This window comes from Mustela nivalis (assembly GCF_964662115.1).
Source record: "Mustela nivalis genome assembly, chromosome: 9".
Taxonomy (NCBI): Eukaryota; Metazoa; Chordata; class Mammalia; order Carnivora; family Mustelidae; genus Mustela; species Mustela nivalis.
The window spans coordinates 26,797,322-26,811,917 of record NC_139028.1 but is presented as its reverse complement, the minus strand read 5'-3'; the positions used below and the strand labels follow the sequence as shown (position 1 = coordinate 26,811,917).

The 14,596-nt window shown below is 37.9% G+C and overlaps 1 protein-coding gene across 3 annotated transcripts in view; it reads right to left on the bottom strand.

Annotated features, from left to right (window-relative positions):
* The window catches only part of LOC309841031 (olfactory receptor 8G5-like), a gene marked incomplete at both ends in the record, with an annotated part of 188,307 nt that extends 174,705 nt beyond the window's left edge, over positions 1–13,602 (bottom strand). Inside the window, one exon of one of the 3 annotated variants that reach the window (XM_082683838.1) lies at positions 13,498–13,602. In XM_082683838.1, the coding sequence (XP_082539964.1) occupies positions 13,498–13,602 (105 nt within the window). Of the gene's footprint in view, positions 1–955; positions 1,922–13,497 lie in introns of those variants that run through there. The other 2 variants (XM_082683840.1, XM_082683839.1) reach the window with 2 other exon arrangements.
* Between the last annotated feature and the right edge of the window lie 994 nt (positions 13,603–14,596).

Here is a 14,596-nt window from a genome sequence, read left to right as displayed (position 1 = left end):
TTTCTTAATCCTTGTATAGGAACAACAAAGGATGCTACCAGTTATCTTAAAGATCCTCAAAGAATTCTCCAAAGTTACACTTAATTGAACTAAAACCAGAAAGCCATGTGTATCACTTAAAGTTTAATAGGTGAAGACCACATTGGCTAAGTGCTGGTTTTCATATAAATATTTTATAGAGGGAAAGCAATTACCAAGAAAATTATCAAGGACCTATGAGGTAGTAAGCATTCTGCTATTTGGAGATATGGCTGTGAACCATATGTGCAGGGGTATCCCTTAATGGAGCTTACAGTCTAGTGTGAATTTGCACAATAAACAGACCATTACGAGCTGGAATAATAGATACCAGAACAGGAGGATATTGGATCGGGCACAATAACAACAAATTCATGGGTCTGTAATTCAGATTTTCGAGTTCTGATTAAGTTTCTAAGGTTTGAAATAGAGGAAATAGTTCAGAAAAAGAATGTATGGGGTAGGATACGGTGGGAAAGAGGCTTTCCCAGATTAGAGATGCAAAAGCTAAAAATAGAGGTCCAAAAGGTGAAGATTACATCATCATATTGCTACAATTTTCATTGTCTTTACACAGGAAAAAGGAAATTTTGAACCACTGCTAGAAGATACCTTCATTACGGCTGAGAACTGAGTTTTTATCAGTTGTACAAAGGAAAAGGGGTGGGGGTGATGGTAACAGCATTAGTGAGTGCGTCCCTATATCCAGATCATTCTTAGTACTTCCAGTCTGTGTCTCAGAGATACTCAGAAGAGAAAAATCGAGAGAGCAGTGACATCAAAAGGCCATAGGATTAAGAAATAATGTCAATAGAATCCCACTAAATGAGGCTGTATATTGGCAAATGGGCTAAAGTTAAACATATCAATTCATACAACATTGAAACAACAAGAGACAATGGCTTAGGCTAATAAAAGATCCTCACGTTATTTCTGATCACAAGAATATTCTTTTCTCTAACACTTTCTTCAGGGCAACATTGACATCCTTATTCCGCAAGCTATAGATCAGGGGGTTCAGCATGGGCACAATGATGGTATAAAACACGGAGGACACTTTCCCTTGGTCCATGGATCCCACAGATGATGGCTGCAGGTACATGAAGGCAGCAGATCCATAGAAGACAGCCACAGCTGAGATGTGGGAGCTGCAGGTGCTGAAGGCTTTGGACCTGCCTTCAGTGGAGCGGATGCGGAGGATGCTGGAGAGGATGAAGGTGTAGGAGCTAAGTATCATCAGGCTGGGGGCAAGGATATTAATTGCGCTGAAGACTAGAATCAGTAACTCATTGACATGGGTATTAGAACAGGAGAGTTTTAAAAGGGAAAGAAGATCACAGAAATAATGGTTGATCACCTCAAATTTGCAGAAATGAACCCTAAACATGCAGCCTGTATGAACAGATGCACAAACCAGGGCTATAACATATACTCCCCAAATCAGGGAGAAACAAGCCTGATGGGACATGATGATATTATAAAGCAATGGGCTACAGATGGCAACATAGCGGTCATATGCCATTGCTGCTAACATGTAACACTCTGCAATAGCAAAAACAAGGAAGAAATAGAGCTGAGTCATGCATTCAGGGTAGGAGATGACATTCATCTCTGTCACAAAGTTCACCAGCATTTTGGGGGTAATGACAGTGGAATGGCAGAGATCAATGAAGGACAAGCTACTGAGGAGGTAGTACATGGGGGTGTGCAAGTGAGCACTGAGCCATATCAGCGTGATCATGCCCAGGTTCCCCACCACCGTGACCACATAGATTCCTAGGAAGAGGAAGAAAAGGGGCAGCTGGAGTTCTGGTTTCTCTGTTAGCCCAGCGAGAATGAACTTGGTCACTGTGGAATGATTTCCTGCTGCCATTTTCCTCTGAGTAGTTTCTGAAGGGGAGAGAAAAAACCATAGTTGTTGCAAAAAACTTCATTATCTTTCTCTATTTAGAGTAGGGTACCCCATGTAGATGAGTCATGGTTTAGATATCCTCTTTGTCTGTAAGATCATTTAACTCTGAGTCAATTTATGTAAGTAGAATTCATTGTGGTTTAATGTTTATTAAGCCTCATTTCCAAAAATAATAAATGTATTTCATATAAAGATAGTTATGTTTTTGGGTTGAGTCGGTTAAGCAGCTGCCTTCAGCTCAGGTCAAGATCCTGAGGTTCTAGGATCGAGCCCCAAGTCACACTCCCTACTTTGCTGGGAGCCTGCTTCTCCTTCTCCCTCTGCTGCTCCCCCTGCTTGTGCTCTCTCTCTCTCTCTCTCTCTCTATCAAATAAATAAATGAAATCTCTTTTTTAAAAATAGCTATATTTCTTATTACTGAAAACTCAGTAAGTGTTTGTTTTCCAGTGTTGAATATTTCAATGATCATCAAGCCAATATTTCTAAGTGGAGACTTAGAAACTTAAATATTTAGAGAAGCCAATGTAAATGAGTCACACTGACTTCATGACAACTTGGGAGCACACGATACCAAGGGGAATAGCCTGCAATTAACTTCTGGTAGGAGTGGACACAGGCCTTATTATTTTCAGACCTTTCAGTTTTAAAAATAATTATCAGGAAATCTGAATATCTACATAAAATCTTCGGATGTTTCAATATTATTAGGAAGATGAAACAACACCTACAACCATTGCTGTGGGACAGTTTGGGCCACCAGGACTGGCCCACCATTAGTGGGTTCATGGTCCTGGAGCAGGTACTTCTGCCTTTGCTTGAAAAAGCAGTATGAGTAGTGGTTAAAGGGTGGGCCTTAAATTCAGATTTAGAGACTATCATGCAGTTTCTAGCTTATACAGTTTTGACTTTGACGAGTCGAACGATCTCTTTGAGTCTTGGCTTCTAAATCTGTATAAGAGAAATAACAGTATTACCAACCTTCTAACAAGCTGGGAGAGATTTACCAATCAGAGAGTGAACATCCTCAGTTATTGTGCTTACCTATTAACAGTTCATCAGTTGCAAAATGAGTTATCAACTACTCACTTCAAGTTACAGAAAGAAATTTTCTTTTGAAGCAGAAATGTTAATATCTTAATCCTTCTTTCTCTGCCCTTCATCTTTTCTACAAAGCAGAAGCATAAAATTAGAAAAGACAGAATTACAAATGTCCTCCCCTACTCAGTTCAATGACAAACAGGTGGTTTTACCATTATATGTGCCCAAGAGCACTCATGCTCTCTCTTGCTCGCCCTGAAATAAATAAATAATATTTTTTTTAAAAAAAGGAATAAATCACAAATGCCTGCAAGAAGACACATCTCAAAAACACTGTGTTTTTTGAAATAAATTGCACAAAATTTGCCTTTAAAGTTTGGAGGTATTCATCCAGGTAGTTAACTAGAATAGTGGTTTTCTTTGTGTGAGAATTTTTAGCAAGGGACTGGATTTATATAATAGATATCACTGATTTTATCTTTCTTCTTAGTTTTCCTAAATTGAAATTTCATTGTGTTCATCCACTTTGAAGATGATCCAGTATTTTGTGTTAAATGTTTCATGATGATTTCTTTAACACTAAAAAGTATTTTGGGGGCTGCCTGGCTGGCTCAGTTGGTTAAGGGTTCTACTTTTGATTTCGGCACAGGTCGTAATCTCAGGGTCTCATATGGGGCTCCATGGAGAGGTTCTCTCTCTCCCCCCCTCCCTCTGCTCCTCCTCCTGCTCTCTCGCTCTCTTTTTTTCTCTCTCTCAAACAAATATATAAATAAACCTTTAAAAAATATTTTTGATTAGCAGAGATTTCTGCTTGTTTAATCCTAAAACTGGCAAATTATGGTACTTCTCTTTTTCCTTAATTTCTCATTCTAGAAGATGTTCAATTTTATTAATTTATTTAAGTAAACCAACTTTTAGCTATGTTGGTTTTATGAAATATATGTTTTATTTTCTACTTAGATTATTTCTAATAGCTATTTTATTCTTTATTAATGTCTTTTTTGGAAATAATTATTTTTCTTAATTCTTATTTTATTATTTTCAGTGTTCCAAGATTCATTGTTTATGCACCACACCCAGTGCTCCATGCAATAGGCGCCCTCCACAATACCCACCACCAGGCTCACCCATCCCTCCACCCCCTTTCCTTCCAAAACCCTGTTTGTTTCTCATAGTCCATAGTGTCTTCATTATGATTTCCTATTCTTTTCCTAACTTCTCGAAATGGACAGTATCTTCAGCTTTTATTTGTCTTCTGGTATGTACATATAAATTATACATTTCTCTCGAAGCCCCATTTTAGCTTCATCTCACAAGCTTTGCTATAACAAATTTAAAGTATCATTTCTGCTTCACTTTTTCATTGTCCCATGGATTATGTGGAAGTGAATTCTTAACTTTCCAAAAGTTAGGTTTTTGGGTTTTTTTATTTGTTGGTTTGTTTTTAACTAGTCCTATTTTTAAATGTTTGTCTTAATTTCATTCTGGTCAATGAACTTACTGTGAATTACCTAAATCATTGCAAATCGCTTAGAATTCTTTATATTGAAGCATAAGGTCAAGTACTTTTTTTAAAGATTCGTTTATTTTAGAGAGAGAGAGCAGGTGCAGGGGGAGAGGGAGAGGGGGAGAATCTCAAGCAGATTCAGTGCTGAGCATGAAGCCCAACACAGGGCTTGATCTCACGACCCTGAGATCATAACCTGAACCAAAATCAGGAATTAGATGCTTAACTGACTGAGCTACCCAGGTGCCCCATAAAATCAGTTTTTATAAGTATTCCCAATGGATCTTAAAATACGTTGTTTGTTTTTGAGAGGCCTGTGATGCATATCATTTCAATTATGTCCACTTTACTAACAATGTTGTTTAGACTTTGCATATGCATAGTGATTTTTTTGTCTGTTATTCTAATAGTTGTTCAGGTAAGTGTGTCAGTGTCTCCCACCGAAGTTTCTGATTTGTCTATTTATTACTTCAAGCCTTAAATTAAAACCTGTATTGTTATGGAATGGCCCCCTTTATATTTAGTAATGTGTCCTGGTTACAGTCTCCATTGTCTGATATTAATACATTATCATGACATTTATTTTTGGCTAGTGTTTGCAGAGCATATAGTTTTCCACCTATTTATTATTTCTGTGTATTTTTTTGAAAGAGGCAACAAATGAAACAATTATTTTAAAATAGCATCACATAAAATAGCAACAGGTAACTATCAATACTTAACATCAAATCTAACAAAATGTGTGCAATGTTTATACACGTCATCTTTTAAATTATTTTGAAAGAAATGACAGAAAGCCTTAATAAGGACAGAAATTTACCATATGCATGGATTAGAAGACTAAGTTGTATATAGATATCTCTCCCAAATATAGGGATACATCAACATGTTTTATTTCCCAGGTAATTACTTCTAAACAGATAATCAATATGTTAAGACATCAATAGGCTCCTAATGGGATCATTTTAGCTACTTCCGGTCATCTTACAGATTTATAGAAAATATCAGCTTAGTCTGATATTGAAAGAGAATTAAGATATTGATTCTCAGTAGGTTACAAGATTGCACTCTAGAAACTCAAGCACCTTTTAACGTGCTAGCTTTCATCCTCTGTACTCCTTTCTCCTATTTCAGAGGAATTCTGTGGCAAGGTCCATACTTCAGTTGTTCAGTGTGAACATGATACAGACACAAGCATACCTTGTAACCTCATATAGGCAAGTGGCACAGCTGAAAATAGTAACAAGATGTGGGTAACACAGAGTACAGTGGGCTGGTTTCTCTACAGCCAGATGTAGAAGAACATATTTGAACCCAGAGTGTTCAGAGATTTCTCAATATGGTTGATCAGAGCTACTTAGGGAGATTACAGTACTTACAAAAAATGTTGAATGTAAACATGATTATGATGAAAAACAAAAGTTCCTGAATCACCCTCCCTGTGTTCTTAGTCCTGTTTCTGAGAGATGACCTAATTTCTGCAGGATAGCTCTGATAAAGTTTTTTTCTTTCTTTCTTTTCTTGTTTTAAAAAGATTTTATTCATTTATTTGAGAGAGAGAGAGAGGTAGTTCGAGAGAAAGGCAGAAAGAGAGAACTAATGTGGGGGGCGACAGAGGAAGAAGGACATGCAGACTCCCCACTGAGCAGGGAGCAAGAGAGACTGTATCCCAGGACTCTGGGATCATGATGTAAGCTGAAAACAGATCCTAACAGACTGAGCCACCCAGGTACCCTGATAAGATTTTTTCTAACGGTTACATCCACAGCTCTAAATAATTTGTTCATGTTGCTATTTCTAGAATTATCAACTTTGAACATTAAACAAACTTCCCATATTAGAGGTGGAATTCCTTTTTATTTAAAAGGTAAAGAGGTGACCACCACCTTCTACCTCATTCCTATATCTGGTAGCTGGATTCTATTTTTGATGTTTTCTTAATCACTTTTGGATCTTTAAAAATATTCTCAAAACTCTTTATTCATAACTTCCAAAATTCTCTCACTTCATCTGAAGAGATTTTGTTTGTTTGTTTAATACAGAATTTCTACTCTTATCCTAGACATTGTGAATCGGAATTTCTGAGGGTAAGAAAATTTACAGAACTGAACTTTCTAAAAATAAAGCTAGAAGAAAACAAACAAAACTATCAAAGTAATTCTGGTGATTGTTCAGAAATCATTGGGTTAAGAAATTAAAGTCAGCTTAGTGGTTCAAATGGAGAGCTTCAGGACTTTCTATTTTTTTATTTAATTAAGCAGTCATTACTGGGAGACAGCAAAATGCTACGCACTGAGCTAAAGGATCACCAGGACAATGAATCCAGACACTGAAAATAGTCCAAATAAACAAGTTAAAATATGGTGGAAAAAATAATTGTTAACTTCTAATGTCAGTTTAAAAAAAAATTATTCAGATACAAGATATGGGGTATGAAGGTGACTCCTATGAAAACATAAAATAAGCATATTTCTTATTAAATCAATATAGTCCATAGAATAGGGGATGATACAAAAGGTGATGGGAGGGGTGCCTGGGTGGCTCAGTCAGTTAAATGTATGCTTTCAGCTTGAGTCATGATCCTGGGGTCCTGGGATCAAGTCTGGCCTCAGGCTCCCTGCTCAGTGGGAAGTCTGCTTTCCCTCTCCCTTTGCCCTGCTCCCTGCCCCACCCCCTTGCTCACGCTTGCGCTCTCTCTCTCTCTTTCTCTCTCTCTAGTAAATAAATAAAATTATTTTTTTAAAGGCAATGGGAGATCTTTACTTCATTTATAAAAATGCTAGACTATGATAATGAATAAGACCTATATAATAGACCACATAAGACCTATATCATAGCTTCCCCACCCCTAACTCAAGCGCTACAGAATTGGAATGTCATGAAATGATCACAGTGGTGCTAAGGTATGGGTTTTAGCCACTAGTTGGGGTAGTGTGGATAGCCTCTGAGCTAGTCACTAACAGCCACAAACTGTTTCATCCACTTAACCCATTATGCCATATCAATATTAAATATTCAGCATGTGGCATGAGGCTAGGAAGCTCTGTGCTCCACTTTTATCTATAGCTCTGTATTAGTTGTGAGTGTCCTTTTTTGAGGAGGGACATTGACAAGATAAAGGGCATTCAGTAGCTGTCAAGAGTTTGGGAGATACTTGAGAGAAACGGGATCACTTACAGGCATCTTTATATAACCTAAGAAAAGCAAATGGGAGAAGAGTTTCCTGTGTGTAAATGTTCGAAATATTGTAAGAACATACCCTTTAACCAATGTAAGGAAAAATATTCTAACATTTGAGTTATTAGAAATGGAATGAGCTATTTGTTACTAATGATAAATTACACTCAACCATAAACCAGATGATGGCACTGGAGGCACTGGAGAAAAGATTTCCTTAACTGAATTTGTAATAAAGTACAAAAATCCACTCTTTTGCCTCTCTCCACCCTTAGTTCTTGTATCCTCTTCCTCTGCCACAAACCACTTGGCTTCTTTTAGTTCCTGGAATATGTCATATCTTCTCAGCTGTCGACCTTCTTATTTGCTATTTTTTCACATGAAATGGCTCCACCAAACCTTTGTCTCTCTGTTGTCTGTTAAATATTGTTTTTCTTTTCAAATCTCATTTAAATTGAAGTAATTATGGAAACTTTCTCCAATTATTTATAATTGATTGGACCCTTCAATGAAATTATCAGAAAACTGCCATTTCCAAACAGCACATTTTCAGACTTGCACTACACTGTAAGTCCGATGATGGACCAAATCAAACGTATTCTCCTTTGTGTCCCAAGTCAAGAGCACAATGTTTGGCACATTATAAAAGGGTTGAAATAGCATTTTATGAACTGGTCAATCCATACATGTATTGAGGAATTTTTGCCTAAATTTCAAAGTAATTACTTTTAGACTTTAGTAGGTCTCAGGCCACAGGCTGAGATGAGCACACTCACCTTTCTTCTTCCTAGAAACCTCAATGCCAAGAGGAGAATGCACTCATTCTTGGTGCTGGGAGTCTGCTCCAAGTGCTCTCTTGGAGAACTGAAAGAACTGCTGCTGCTTTCAGTGCTGAGAGGGCAGGCACAGCCACTGGTCTCAGAGCCCCCTTCAAACCTGGCTTGTGTCACCAGCCAGCATCTCTAACTGTAGGTCTCCTATCTGTGTTTCTCCAGCTTCAGGATAGCAAACTCCTCCCCTCCTCTGAACGATTCAGATTGCTGTGCTCTGAAGGTTGGTCTCAGATGTAGGCATACCAGGCACCAAATGACCTGGAGACAAATACTCTGGAGGATTTCCATGTCTCAGGGAACAAGCTCTTGAAAAAAGAAGCAGTTGCAGTTGTCATTTTCCAGTTATGTTAACTTGTCCTTCCAGAGGGACTCTGGTCAATTCTGAATTTGTCAATTAGCGCTAAAGATTTGTCCATAGGATCACCTGAGGATTTTTTCTTTTAAATGTAGATTCTGATCCAGCAGGTCTGAGTGGGATTTCAGCTTATGTATTTCTTACAAACTCCTAGCCTGGGCTTTTGGTTCATAGTCCCCACTGTGAATAGCAGGATTTAGAGAATCTAAAGATAAGATACTGACAAGGTATCTTATGCCGAATAGGGTTACAAATTTTAAAATAATGAATTAAATCATTAATTCCTTGCACAAAATATGTTTATTTTATGCTTAAGTAGGTCGTATGCTTACTTGATTCAAAAGTCTAATCTATGTACAATTGAATTTTGAGGTTAGGGGACAAGAATTCAGAATATTGATATAATATTTGCTTTTTTGGTGGTCTTTGTTATTAATAATCTCGCTTGCTAACTTGTGCATTTAAAGAAAGTATTTTATTATTAAGCATCTCTGTTTCATATTGCTTTTTCTTTCTTATATGTTTTCACACAGTTTTTTCACAAACAGGAATATTTGAAAACATATCAATATGAATCAAGGTAAATTGGATGCTCACAAGAGAAGGGAAATTCTTAAAATATGGCTAAATATATCAGGTTTAATTCTCTTTAAAGGAGTTTAAGGTTGGGTTACATTAGATGCACATTTTAGATGTACATTTCAAAACATCAAAAGTTTTATTTTTAATCTCAATACCTAGGGTGCACTCCATATCAATTACATCAAAATTTTAAAGTCTGATGTCAGATATCAATATTTGCTAAAAGATTCTCAAACTTTAATGTGTACAGGAATAACCCAGGGAACTTACTCAAATGCAGATTCTGAAATAGTAAATATAGTGTATGGCTTAAGATTATGCATTTTTAACCAAGTCTCAGGCTGGACTATGGACCACCTTAGGAACTAAGTGATAGATGATCTCGTATTGCAAATCCCTCCCACTATAATTGTTTCAGATGCAAGCAAGATCCCACATGTCCACGCATCACAAATCTTCTTTTAGCTTTGGAATAGCAGTGGCTGCAGGATTCTGGGATTTTTATGGGAGAATATTATGGGCTGAGAAAGCCACCTTACAGATGAGCAGACTTAGACTGTTTCCTTAGTGTGCTGAATAAAGGAAGTGGGAAGAGAGCTGGAACTGGGTTAAAGTCAGACATGGGAAGGGTATGAACAGATCTTTCTATAAAGGATTGTACAATAATGAAAATTATTGAGATTCATAGAAGCTCATTTTCCATTCTGGGAGGATATATGTACTGATTCAGGAGAGAATACATATATAAAGAAAGAGAAATGAGGAGACAGGAAGTTGGGATGTTACCAAGGCTTACATGTCCCAGTTGTGTTGCTGTGAATTGTTACCTAGGGTTAGTGAGCACCATCTTGAGAGTTCTACTATCTAGTAATCCAAATGAGAATTGTGTGTTCACCCTCATACTCTCCTGTACCTTCGACTCACCTCGATTCAACCATGTCTGAACAATCTACTTTTCAAAAATCTCTTGAGAGACTCCTTCCTTCTAGCTCCATTGTCACTGCATACAGTTTCTTTCTTAGAACAATCAAATGGCTGCTGATGAGTCTTGATTCAGCCTTAATGTCTCCCTACCCATCTTTCACAACACCTTAAGTGTGATACTACTAACATGTAAAACTAATTGTTTCACTCCCTGCTTTAAAAACGTTTAGAAGGGGTGCCTGGGTAGCTCAGTGGCTTAAAGCCTCTTCCTTTGGCTCAGGTCATGATCTCAGGGTCCTGGGATCCAGCCCCGCATCAGGCTCTCTGCTCAGTAGGGAGCCTGCTTCTCTCTCTCTCTCTGCCGGCCTCTCTGCCTATTTGTGATCTCTGTTAAATAAATAAAATATTTAAAATTAAATTAAATTAAATTAAAACATTTAGCAGCTCCCATCACTAAAATAAGAAGTGATGGGGGATCCTGAGTGGCTCAGTTGGTTAAGCTTCTGACTTCAGCTCAGGTCATTATCCCTGAGTCCTGAAATGGAGCCCCACATCAAGCTCCCTGCTCAGTGGGGAGTCTGCTTCTTCCTCTCCCTTTGCCCATCACCTCACACCGCTTGTGCTCTCTCTCTCTCTCTGATATAAATAAATAAAAATCTTTTAAAAATTTTTTATAAAAGAGTGTTGTCTTGTAGTGATCCAGAGGTGATTCATGAGATGTCCTATGTCTACTTTTCTCTTTTAGTAGCTTTACATATTACCCAAAATATGACATGACCTTCTGGTCTGTAGAGGTTTTCCCCCTCTTTCTTGAAGAGACCATTACCTTTCATTTAATCTGTATTTTATATAAGAGCTGTTGCTCCAGTAATTCAAGGGTCTACCCACCAGGACTCTTTTTGTTTGTCCTGCGTGAGCCCAGTTGTGTCTGTTGGGCAGAGCACTGGACTTGGACTCATGCCTAAGACAGGAACTGCAACTGAAGCCATTTTAGAGATTTTCCCTTCCACTTTTTTTTTTTTTTTTTTTTTTTTGACTGATGAAAAAGTCAAATAAAAACTGTGAGGACTTTTTGAAAACGAATGCTTGACATCACTGAATGAACAGATAATGGAATACAAAGGTGGTAAAGATATATCTTTCTGTCCTAGATTTTGAAAGTATAGGTAAACACTGCAACTTGTTCTATCAGCACACAGGCCATTGACCTGACAACAATGAGGTGGAGGGTTTGAACTGGGAAGAGACAAAGGACAACTGAGTGTTCCAGAATATTATGTAAATCCATCCCTACAAGATGTTCAAGGCCCAAAAACAGAAGAACAAAATATGGAAGGACAGAAGAGATGTTTCAAAGAAAAAGCTGACATGAAATGGCAACTCTTTCTCAATTACTGGGCGAAAGAGCAGGAACCGCCTGAATATGACAAAACTGAGCAAGATATTTGGTTTCCGTAGCATTTACTTCATACTCAGCTGCAGCATCACTGGTATAAAGATAAGACAAAGTTGTTTGCACTGCTTTTATAAAAAAAAATGTTGTCCTCAAGTGTAATAACTTGAAACTCTATGATGAGAATGAGACTCTAGAATGAGTCTCCATACTTGCTATTTTCTGGCTTTGATCAGTACAGGTTTGAAAGATTTTGATTGTTTTCATTGTAGTAAATGAAATAAAGTGAAAATAGCATTGAAATTCTAGGAAAACATCAGTCACATAAGGAACTGGGAATGATGTATGTATAGAAGGAAATTCTCAGGATGTCTTAGACCTATCTACAGGCACCTAGGACCAAAGTACTACTCTGAATAAAATTGTGGATCCTGGAGTCAATTTTTTCAGGCTGATTATTTATTATGTTTGGGATCAGGGCAATTAACCAAACTAAATAAACTTCTATTTCCTCATTTTTCAAAGAGAAATAATACTAGGGCCTTCTCTGAGGGAATACTGTAACTATTAAATACGGTTATTCACTTAAAGTGCTGGGCACACTTGTTGATATTTCATAAACTCTCAGTAACAATTACAATTATTATCTTCATTATCATCATCATCATTCTTATTATTTGTGTTATCATTAAAAATAAAACTAAGGTTCCTTTCATACTCAAGAGTCTTTGATTTTATTCTTAGTATTTCTCCACTCATAATCACTCTTTAAGCCTCAAAGGAGTGGCCTGGAGAAGAATGTAGGAGACGTGTTATATGGGAGAGTGTCATTGAATTTCCAAACATTTAAACAATAAACTTAACATGTTACATATATTAACAAATTAAAAAACTGATTCTGACATGACATCATGATATTGATTCTATTCCTGAACACTTTCTACTCCCCAGAATTTTCTTCAGGGCAAATTTGACATCCTTATTCCGCAGGCTATAGATCAGGGGGTTCAGCATGGGCACAATGGTGGTATAAAACACGGAGGACACTTTCCCTTGGTCCATTGATCCCACAGATGATGGCTGCAGGTACATGAAGGCAGCAGATCCATAGAAGACAGCCACAGCTGAGATGTGGGAGCTGCAGGTGCTGAAGGCTTTGGACCTGCCCTCAGTGGAGCGGATGCGGAGGATGCTGGAGAGGATGAAGACATAGGAGGCAAGGATTGTTAAGGCAGGAGTCAAGATGTTAAATGCACTCAAGACTAGGACCAATAATTCATTGACGTAGATGTTGGAACAGGACAGCTCCAAGAGTGGGAAGAGATCACAGAAATAATGGTTAACCACATTGCTCTTGCAGAAAAGGAGTCTCATCATGAAGCCCGTGTGGATTGTAGATCCAATGATGCCCAAACTATAAACTCCTACTGTGAGCCAGAAGCAGAAGTGAGAAGACATGATGACATTGTAAAGCAGGGGATTACAGATGGCAGCATAGCGGTCATAAGCCATTACAGCCAGCATGTGACACTCTGCAATAGCAAAAACAAGGAAGAAATAGAGCTGAGTCATGCATTCAGGGTAGGAGGTGACATTCACCTCTGTCACAAAGTTCACCAACATTTTGGGGGTAATGACAGTGGAATGGCAGAGATCAATGAAAGACAAGCTACTGAGGAAGTAGTACATGGGGGTGTGCAAGTGGGCACTGAGCCATATCAGCATGATCATGCCCAAGTTCCCCACCACCGTGACCACATAGATTCCTAGGAAGAGGAAGAAAAGGGGCAGCCGGAGTTCTGGTTTCTCTGTCAGCCCAGCAAGGATGAACTCGGTCACTGTAGAGTGATTTCCAGGGTCCATTATCTCCATAACAGATCCTAAGTTTAAAAGAGAGAAAATGAAATTCTGTGTAGATGTGTGTGTATTTGAGTGTGTACACAGGTGTTTGTGTGAGTATATGTGAGGAAAATAATTCCGTGGAGATCATGATTTTGTTCCTGACTAGAGGAGATTCATAAAGCAGGAATATCTTGAGTCTTTACTGCTCATCAATCAGTGACTCTGGTTGAACTGCAGAAGGAGTTATAGACTTCAAGAACCTCATAATTAAGATATTTCCTAACTTGTTAAGAGAAAACACCAATTTCTATATTTTTTAAGTCAATCAGAAGGGACATTACCACTTTTATTTCCGAGGACTCTTTCTTCTCCTATGTTCTATATGTATATTATATTAATGTTATGCTTGTCAAATGACAGTTTCAACTTATTCAGAATAGCATATGTTTTCAATACTGAGTAAATATATGATTCATAAGTATGCAAAAACTCATTATGCTACTCTGAGGTATTTTTCTTACTAGTACCACAACTCAAAATAACTGAAGGACTGAACAGCTCCTGATATCTTTCCACTAGAGACTCTCTCCTCTATATGTCCCAGCTCTCTTCCTCTAGGCCTATCACCCCACGAGCAGAAACATAACTGCTTGACAGACATCGTGCTGCTATTTCAACAGCTTTTCCCAGAACAAGGAACCATTCCCCCTTCTAATTTAGTCGTCCCGATGTGTAATGTAATGGCTTAAATGGAGGCCATGTATTCATTCCACCTATGTGACCAGGGGTACAGTGGTCTATGACTGGTCTAAGCAATTTGGATTTCATGGTTGAAGTGGTGGAGGTCAGAAAATTATTCATATTCTCAAAATGTAAGAAGGGTTTTTTTTTAAAACAAACTCTAGGTGTTACTTATGCTGGTCTTCTCTTAAGTCACATATTTTGCCTGTGTTCTCTATAGAATTCCAAGGTGGTGAAGATGTGGATTACTAGTACGTGTGCAAATACACTTAGA